Consider the following 9,717-nt stretch of genomic DNA (forward strand, 5'->3'; position numbering starts at 1 on the left):
CATCCCGCTTGTCACTATTGTGATTTGGGATTGATAAGGGGGGGGGGTGCTTGACAGACAGACCCCAGGCCCTGCTGACTTGAAATCCTTAATGTATAATTTTCGGACGTGTAATTGGTCTTCGGGAGAGTGGGGGAAGGGAAGAGATCTTTCAAAGCGGGGGTTGGGGGGGAGGAGGAGAAGGAGAGAGGGAGAGGGCGAGAGAGAGAGAGAGAGAGAGAGAGAGAGAGAGAGAGAGAGAGAGAGAGAGAGAGAGAGAGAGAGAGAGAGAGAGAGAGAGAGAGAGAGAGAGAGAGAGAGAGAGAAGGGAGGCGACGGGCCAAGAGGCACTGTGCCCTCAGTCTGAGAGCTGCGGCGGAGCTCTAGCGGGTGTATGCGCCTCTGTGCTCGGCTGTGCGTCTCCGTGCGCCCGCGTGCTCGTTCCTCGCTCTTTGTGTGGGGTGCGGCTTGTCCCTAGGGGCGGGGGGTAGGGGATCCAGTGTGGGAAACGCCGAGACCTCTCCTCCAGGGCCCAAGGGAGGAGAGGGGAGGGGAGGGAGTTCCCGCACGACTGCGGGACGCCTCCCTCCCTCACTCCCTCTTTCCCTTCTCTTCCTTCCCCTGCCTCCCTCTTTTCTTCCCTTCCTGCTCCCCATCAACTGGCCCCTGAGCTCTATTGTTACCAGAGAGAGCTTTTATTTCTATACTCTATCAGCAAAAAATTTTCCCAGTCAAAAATTTACCGGGCTTCTCCTCTAGTCTGTCTCGGTCTGTCTCTGTCTGTCTTTCTCCTCTCCCCTCCTCTCCCTCTTCCCCTCCCTCTCTCCCCTTTCTCTCTTTTTCCCTCCCTCTCTCCCTTACCTTCTCCCCGACTCTGGCTGCTCTCTTACTGATTTGAGGCTCCAGAGGACAGACGGACCTGAGAAGGGGAAGAAGGTACTGAGGGTACCAGAGGGCTTTCCCTTCCCGTCCCGGTCCCCGCCACACGCTGTGGGGGCTTCGCAGCTCCCCAAGAGGCTGTCGGGGCTGTTGAGCCTCGGCTGTGGGTTCATGGGCGCCCGGGGGGCGCCCCGCCCCCACCTCCAGCCCTCTGAGGGTCTCTGTAGTACGGTGAGCGTCCCTGTCACCATGCCACAATGGTCCTGATCTGGCTCCTAGTATTCAGTCTGCTCCATCCCAGCGGGCAGGCAGCGTGGGCCCTGGGCCTGACTCAGCCAGAGCCCCCCAGAGAGACGGAGACCCGAGCCCCAGAGGGCAGGCTCCGTAGGGATGCCGGCGGCCGAGGCGGTGTCTATGAGCACCTCGGCGGAGCGCCTCGGCGCAGGAAGCTCTACTGCGCCACCAAGTACCACCTGCAGATCCCCCCCAGCGGCCGGGTTGGCGGCAGCCTGGAGAACAGCGTCTACAGTGAGTACGGCCCGGCAGCTGGACCTGCTACCCTCAGTGCCTGGGAACCCGGGGACCGTCGGAAGAGGGAGGGCTTTGGCTGGGGATTGCAACCTGGCCAAAGACAGAAACCGAGACAGGCACTGGGGTGGGGGAAGGGACGGAGACATCCACGGGAACGGGGATGGAAGGGCGCAATACTGGACTGGGACAGGGACGAGGACAGGGACAGGGACAGGGACTGGACGCAAGCTTGGCCACCGTCCAAGTGGTCGATGCTTGCTGTGGCACTGGCGCCTTCCTCTCTCGGGCCCTGGCTGAGCCTCGGGGAAGGCTTTCCAGATTCTGACCGCGCTTGGGGGACTCCGAGTTTCGGGCAGCCAAAGCGTCACGTTCTTTCTCCAAGGGGTCGTCACTAGTATTGCCATGTTCCTGACACTAATATCCCTAATGCCAGGCAGACCGAGAAGCCCATGGGCTCTTTGCCCAACTCTGCATGTTCCTAGGCATTCATTCTGTGGGGCTGCCCTTGGCGGCACTTTGGGGTCGGGGGTGTTACTCCTCTCGGGAGGTAGAAGCGGAGATAAACCTAGCTTCCTTCCCCCCCACCCCGTCCTCGGCTTTTTCTCGCCCCCCCCCCTCCGTTTTTTCCCTCAGGGGGCACGGGCACACACACACACACACACACACACACACACACACATCCCGCCTCGCTCTTGAGTAAATGCTCTCGTGCGCCCCTGGGGAGGTCGGTTGGATCTTGGAGACTTAGTGCTCTCCTCCTCGGGCTGCCCTTCTCAAACCCCGGTCCCCGTCCCATCAACCCACACTATCAGGGTCCCAACTCAGGAACAGTACCCTTTGCCTAGCTTCGAAATAGACTGGGCGGACTGGGGATTAAGAAAGTACGTGGCGGCCACCTTGGAACCACTGGCAGAGGGCTCGCTCCTCACCACTTTCCACTCAGCTTTACTCAAACTCCTACTCAGACCTCCGGGGGCGGGGGGGATTCTGACATCGCCCGGGTCTGGATTCCCAGGCTCTTCTACCGCCACACCATTCTGCCCCCGCTGCCGGAGAGGAGCGCGGGAGTCCTGCTGAGTATACCCAGTGTGGCGGGCAGCGTCAGAGAGCTGGGGATGGGATGGGGCAAGGCGCAAGAATTCCGAGTCTGGGGAAGCAGGAACGAGGGGAACGGGAGACGCAGGAAGCTCAGCGGCCGGGGGCTGGCCGGCCTCGCCACCCTGGTGGGCGCTGCCCCGGACGAGTCGAGGGCGAGGCTCTGAAGAGGCGCCCCAGCGCTTCCATGGGATACAGGCGGCCCTGCGGCGGATCCCCTGCTCTTGGCATCTACTTTGAGGGAGGAGGAAGGTTAGTTAGTTCGGATCTAGGCTGGAGTACTGCTTGCCTACCGAAACCTGCCTTTAAGACTGGAAACTGGGATGTTTATCTTCCCTGTCCTGAAACAAGGTGCAGGAGGACGCAGGGCGCAGGGCGCCTTAGGGATGGAGGGGGGATGCAGGGGTCCGATCCCAGAGCACGGCGCCCAGGGCACAGAAGAGACCAGAAGGTGCAGGGGACGTGCAGCAGTGTATACTGGAGCTCACGGGTCTCCGGAAGACGGCGACCAGGGACCCAGCAGCAGCCTGCGCCCTCCCTGTGAATTTGCCGGCCTGGGGGGAGATGCGGAAGCCGCGGAGGTCTGGCTGAAGGCGGCGAAGGAAAACCGCGGTTTGCTAAAGGAAACCTCTAGCCACCAAAAGGCTTTTTGGAAGCATCATCCTTCAGAGTTCATTAGTGGGTGATAGAAACCAGCTGTCACCCTCGTTTTCCCCCGGCGCTCAGGAAATGAGGCGCTGAGCAAGAATTTGTTGGGTGGGGGACAAAAGCACTTCCCACACATGTGTGCTTCCAGGTGCCAAAAGGACCCTACACACACACGCTTAGCCCCTACATCCTAGTGCTGAGCTCTGAGACCTTGGTGCGGCAAGAACCAGCAAGGCCGGATGTCTGGAGAACCTCCCGGCTTTTGGACCTTTTTCTCCAATTATTAACATCAGTAAGGGTGATGTGATGCTGATGGTGGTGATGGATAGAGCTTCAGGGGAGCCCAGGAAGGCGATATCCTAACCCTGCCCAGCTCTGGTAGCTTGGCTCCCCATAGGGGGCCTGTCTCATTGCTGTGACTTCCAGCACGTTTGCCCCCTCCATCTCCAGTAGCCAGTAACCCTTTGGCTCCCCACCACACCCACCCAGAACCAATCACTTGTCCCTGGACCCAAGGGAAGGCCTCTTTACCTCCTTGGCCTCTGACCCCAGAGGAGAGGAGCCAGGATGGCTAAGCCTTGCCTTTCATTGGATTCTGGCTCTCCCAGACATCCTGTGATAGCTTCCAGGTCAGAGCCCCTTGGAGGCCAAGCCACTTAGAGTTCCAGGTATAGCCTGCCCTCTCCATCTTCCCCTCTAGTGGAGCTAAGGAAGGCCATTGTCCTCCAATGGAGACCTTTGCTGCCAATCTCAGAGTCAAGAGCTCTCCTGTCCCTCAGAAAAGCAGTACAGGGGATTTAGACCTTTTCTTTTTGTCTTCTTTTTTTTTTTTAATAGACAAAAAGGATTAAGGAACTCTGGTTCAATGTCAGGGCTTGGCCTTGGGAAGCTTCTGGAGTCTCAATGAATCAGCCAGGAATGTGCATACAGAGAGGGGCCCAGCTTTTAGCCAAGCCCTTCTTTCTTTGTCTAAATGCCTCCTTCCTTTAGAAAGTCCCTGGTAGGTGGCTTTTCTCCCCCAGGGGGCTTCTAAGTTATTTTAAAGAGAAGTTAGGGAGAATGGGAGTCAGCAGGGATGGCATCCACTTCATCTCCTGGCTGGGGGAAACATCACGACCCCCAACACCAGGGATTCATTCTGCTCTGTTTCTGTTCCTAGGTATCCTAGAAATCACAGCGGTGGAGGTTGGAATTGTGGCCATAAAGGGGCTGTTTTCTGGGCGCTATCTGGCAATGAACAAGCGGGGGAGACTTTATGCCTCGGTAAGCCTGGCTTTGATACATCAGAATCAGGGTTTGCCTCTCTTGAACCTAAGCCAAATACTCACTAGACTGACTGTGTAGGTTGTTTGTCCCATTTGCCAAAAAGTCCCAGAAGGTAAAAAATGTCAAGGAGAGAGCCCTAGGAGACTAGAAAAGGAGTCAAGGTCTTCCCTGAACAAGTTACTTTCCCAATCTGGACCCAAGTTTTCTCATCTGTGAATTGAGGGCTTGGGTTTAAGAATATGGAGTTTCCCTCCAAAAAGTCTCTGAACTGTAGTTATTGAATATCCACCGAAGCAGATTGAATGTAGAGCATCTATCCCAGAAAGCAATGGGTACTGTGGATTTGATGGAGGGAAGAGCCCGTATGTGTATTTGGACCCAAAAGGCCCAGACTGGCTTTGTTATTTAATAATCAATCAATGAGCATTTATTAGGCACTTCCCATATGTCAGATGCTGGGCCAAATGCTGGAGACTCAAAGAAAGAGAAGAGGGCCTGTGCTCAAGGAGTCCCCATTCTAATGGGGTACTCAAACACCCAAAGAAGTTGGTACATGCAAAATATGAAGAGATGGGAGGTAATCTGAGAAGGAAGGGGATGGGGGTGGGGAACTAAAGGGAAGAGGGACCTGGAAAAGCCTTCTGCAGCAGGTCAGATTGGAGCTGAGAGTTGAAGGAAGCCAGGAACCCTAAGGGGCAGAGGTAAGGAAAGAGCATTCTAGGCAGAGGGAAGTCAGTGGAGAGTCCTGTAGACTGGAGATGGAGTCTCTTGTTGGAGGAAAACCAAATGGACTAGTGTGACTGGGAGGGAGTAAAGTGTAAGAGGGCTGGAGAGGTTGGAAGGGATCAGGCGATGAAGGGCTTTAAATAACAAACAGAAGGATTTTATTTGATCCCGAGAGTAATGGGGAGCCAGGGGAGTTTATTGAGGTGGGGTGTCTGTGACACAGGCTAAGGTCTAAGACCAGAGTCTTGGGAAAATCTTGGCAATTTAGACTGAGTGGAAGATGGATCAGAGAGATTGGAGGCAGGGAGGCCAGTCAGAAGGCTTCTACTATAAATTGTCTGGGTGAGAGGTGATGAGGGTCTGTGGCAGGATGGTGACCATGAGGGTTGAGAGAACTTGGGGATGTATTCAAGAGTTGGCGTGAAGGTAGAAAGGGAACTATTTGGCAACCGATTGCATACAGGGGACGAGTGAGAGGAGTTCAAGATGCCACCAAATAACGGAATTTAGAAAAGACCTAGGTGAGTATATAGTCTGTTTACTACCTGCCCCCTCCCAGCCCTAAAATTCAATTGTTGCTTAGAGACTCAAGGGGAGAATGACTGCTTCTGGAGGCTGCCTGCATGCTCCTGCTGCTTCTGCCCTCCTTCCCCCAAGCAGAACGTTTGTTTGTTTTTATCATGTACCAGTCAGTCTTCCACATAATAGGGCTCTTGGGAAAGTTCCCATAACTGGGTCTCCAATTGCTGATCTGTAAAAAGAACTGGTTAGCCAAGATAGGCTCCAGCCTATGAGCTCCGGGTGTTATGATTCTGTGACCTCAGATGAAGGTATGACCAAAGCTCATGCTGGATTATTGATTTAAAGCTCCAAGGAACCTCAGAAGAATTTAGTCCACACCTCTGCATTTTACAGATGAGGAAACTGAGACTTAAAGAGGGAAGTGACTTGGCCAAGGTAACAGGGATTCAAAGACAAGCCTTCGAACTTCTACTCTAATCCCCTTTCCACAGAACTCCTCCCCCATAACAAGCTTTGAAGTGGAATTGATATTAAAGCTCCTCTTACCTTTCCCAGTGTCCTTCCCCAGTATGCCCCTCACAGTTGTGAATTGGACTAGAGTTACGGTATGAATGCCTTTGTATCTGCCCCACCGTCCAGCACCAGCCTCTGGACATAGTTCAGTTTGGTCATTTCAGTTGTGACTCCAGTGTTCTTGGCAGAGATACTGGAGGGGTTTGCCATTTCCTTCTCCAGCTCATTTTGTAAATGAAGAAGCTAAGGCAAACAGGGTTAAATGACTTGCCCAGGGTCACAAAGGCTAGATTTGAACTCAGGTCCTTTTAACTCCAGGTTCAGCACTGCACCACCAAGCTGCCCTAGGTGCCCTAGGCATGAAGTAGGTGCTTTATAAATATCTGTTGGCACTGCAGTCCCTAGGCAGTTGTCTCAAGGAAATGGAGCTTTGGTGAGGAAGAGGTAAAAACATTTGGCTTTGTGGGAGACTAAGGATAGATAAAACTTGGGAGAATCAGAGTTCAGCTGGCCTTTAAGACCCTGTGATGTGCCAGGTTGTGCTGGTCGATGGGAAAGGCAAGATAAAAACAAAAATTGGCTTGGTCCTCAGGAAGCCTGCCTTCATCAGTCCACACTGGTACGGACGTTACCCTATTAGAGATCATGGCCAAACCCCTCCACTCTCCTGTGATGAGCAATCCTTTGGGACTCTCCGGGCCAGTGGGGTACATTGTCTTCTCCATAAGAAAAGAAAGAAAACCCCCAACTCCATAGGATAGAATCCACATAACAGTGCCAAACTCTCTGCTTCCAAGCTTGGCTAGTGGATGGCATCCTCAGTCAGTGAGAGGTTTTCATCTAGACACCAACCCAGGCAATTAAGCCAAGTTTGTCTCTTTCTACTTTTGGCCCAGGCCTTTCCAATGATGTTTTCTGGGCTCAGGTGAGTGTGGGGTGGAGGTGAATCATAGATTTTTTAAATCTTAGTTAATTAAGGACAGTTAGTTAATGAATTAATTAAGGGCAATCAGAGGAAGATGAAACAGCACACTCCTCTCCAACACATGCACACAATACACATGTGCACATGCATATTCCCAAATGCACTCGTTCCCACATGTGCTCACGAACACACAGTCAGGATCCAATCCACAATGCATTCACACACAGGCACACATCCAGACATATTCACACTTGTATTCACAGGCTGGAACTTACACAAAGACATGCTCTTTCACCGAATATACACTCACACAATCACTAATAACCATACTCATTCACATACAATCATTATTTAATACTCATCCATACACATGTTCAGACACATGAGCACACACTCATTTACATACATGCACACTCAAATCCACACTCAGAGCTCTGGCTCTGATCCAGGGCAGATCACAGCCAGCTGCTTGCTGTGCTTTCACCTTCTCAGGCTCCAAATGCTCTCCTGCAAATGACTTGAGGAGGGAGAGAAGCGCAGTCTTATGAACACTCCCAATATCCACAACCCACCACATTTCTCTTCTTTCCTTGAGAGAAGCCATGAGGAGGTTCATTGTAAAAGGGTGAACTTAGTTCAAGAATGCTGGGAAGTGGGGCAGCTAGATGGCGCAGTGGATAAAGCACCGGCCCTGAATTCAGGAGTACCTCAGTTCAAATCTGGCCTCAGACATTTGACACTTAATAGCTGTGTGACTCTGGGCAAGTCACTTAACCCTCATTGCCCTGCAAAAAAACAAACAAAAAAAAACAGACAAAAAAAGAATGCTGGGAAGAGAACTAGCTAGACCTTCTGCTTGTCTTCTCTGGATCAAGGTACCACTTTATATGGAGGTGGCTCAGGTCTGTTCTGCCCAAGTGTAAAGCAGAGCCAGGGAGTCTTCCTCTTAGGGAAGCAGATATTTAGGGTGGGGGGAGGCCTCTGGAGACAGAGCAAAAGTCAAGGCCCACATCCCCTGGCCCAGCCTCTCTCACTGACTTCCAGAGCAGAGCAGGCAGGGCTTGGTCTGTCTTCTCTGTGGACAGCACTTTTACCTTTTCTTTTCAAGGAGGATTCTCCAGGTGTAGTCTCACTCTCTCACTCTCTCCTCTTACAAATCTGAAATATAAGCAGGGCACCTATAGCCCATCTCATTTGACAAGAGAAGAAACTGAGGTGCAAAGAAGTAATCAGGACATATTTGAGGCAGGATCCACCATACCCACCCACCCCTCCCCCTGCCCATGTTCTTCAGGACTCCAGAGTCAGCACTCTCCATCCTATGCCAAGTGTTCCAAGGCTTCCTCTGTTCTCCCCCTCTCCCTACAGCTGTTGCTGCATTCTTTCTTGTTTTTGTTTTTGTTTTTGTTTTGGTGAGGCAATGGGGGTTAAGTGACTTGCCCAGGGTCACACAGCTAGTAAGTGTCAAGTGTCTGAGGCTGGATTTGAACTCAGGTCCTCCTGAATCCAGGGTTGGTGCTTTATCCACTGCGCCATCTAGTTGCCCCTTTTTTTGTTTTTGTTTTTGTTTTTTTTGCCACATTCTTTCTGCTGATTAATGGATGGATGGATGGATGAGTGCTCAAGAAGAGAGCTTTGGCCTCTTGCCTTTCCTTGAGTGATCTCTGCTTTGCATCAGAGTAAGGGTCCTTCCTGGCCCTTACCAGTGGGCTCTGAATCCCCACCCAAAATGCCAGTCTTTCCCCTTTCTACCCGGCAGACCCTGATCACTGTGTATTTGTTTTCTAGGAGAATTACAATGCCGAGTGTGAGTTTGTGGAGAGGTTACACGAGCTGGGCTACAATACTTATGCCTCCCGCCTGTACAGAACAACATCCCATGGGCCTGGGGCCAGGCACAAAGCCAGTGCCGAGAGACTCTGGTATGTCTCCATCAACGGGAAAGGCCGACCCAGGAGGGGTTTTAAAACCCGCCGGACCCAGAAATCTTCTCTCTTCTTACCCCGAGTCCTAGATAACAAAGACCACGAGATGGTCCGGCTCTTCCATACCGATGTCCAGTACCGGGAGAGCCTCAGGAAGCCAGCGGACAAGAGTGAGAGAAGGAGGAGGCAGGGACACTCACCGGCTCTGGAAGCTGGAAGGGAGGCAGCCATGCCTGAGATTCCTTCTGTGGGCACATCGCCCTTTCCCGTGACACTCTGACCCAATGTCACCCTTTGTGGACATCTTGTCCAGCCTCCTCACTGCCAGTGCTTGGTGGCTTACAAAATGTTTCGCTCCCTAGAGGCACATTCCAGTGGTGCGCCATCTTGTCCATGGTTTTTCATATCAAATGATATCTATAAAAATGGCACTTGGGGGCTGTAGCTTCTGACATTGTATGTTTGATTTCATTCTCCTTGCCCCCCAGGTAGCCCTATAAGGCCTTAACCATTCCCCTCTGTGTCCGGGGAGCAGACCAAGGAATTCCCAACTGTTTGATGACAGGGAGGGGAGCACCGAATGGCAAGGCCAGCATGCAGTGTGTGTTTGGGGGGCAGGAGAGGATAGTCAGCTTGTTTCAGTTGAAATGGCTGTGGATTTCTCCTGGATTTCATTTTGATAAGTCATCAAAATTCATCATGCCTCTC

General features: G+C 52.5%; 1 protein-coding gene across 1 annotated transcript; it reads left to right on the top strand.

Annotated features, from left to right (window-relative positions):
* The first annotated feature begins 1,115 nt into the window (after nucleotides 1-1,115).
* On the top strand, nucleotides 1,116-9,289 carry FGF3 (fibroblast growth factor 3). Its single transcript, XM_043972046.1, has 3 exons — nucleotides 1,116-1,386; nucleotides 4,292-4,395; nucleotides 8,873-9,289. Exons 1-3 carry the CDS (start codon nucleotides 1,116-1,118, stop codon nucleotides 9,287-9,289), a joined length of 792 nt encoding a protein of 263 aa, XP_043827981.1.
* The last annotated feature ends 428 nt before the right edge of the window (nucleotides 9,290-9,717 follow it).

This window comes from Dromiciops gliroides, chromosome 6 (genome assembly GCF_019393635.1).
Source record: "Dromiciops gliroides isolate mDroGli1 chromosome 6, mDroGli1.pri, whole genome shotgun sequence".
NCBI classification, from domain to species: domain Eukaryota; kingdom Metazoa; phylum Chordata; class Mammalia; order Microbiotheria; family Microbiotheriidae; genus Dromiciops; species Dromiciops gliroides.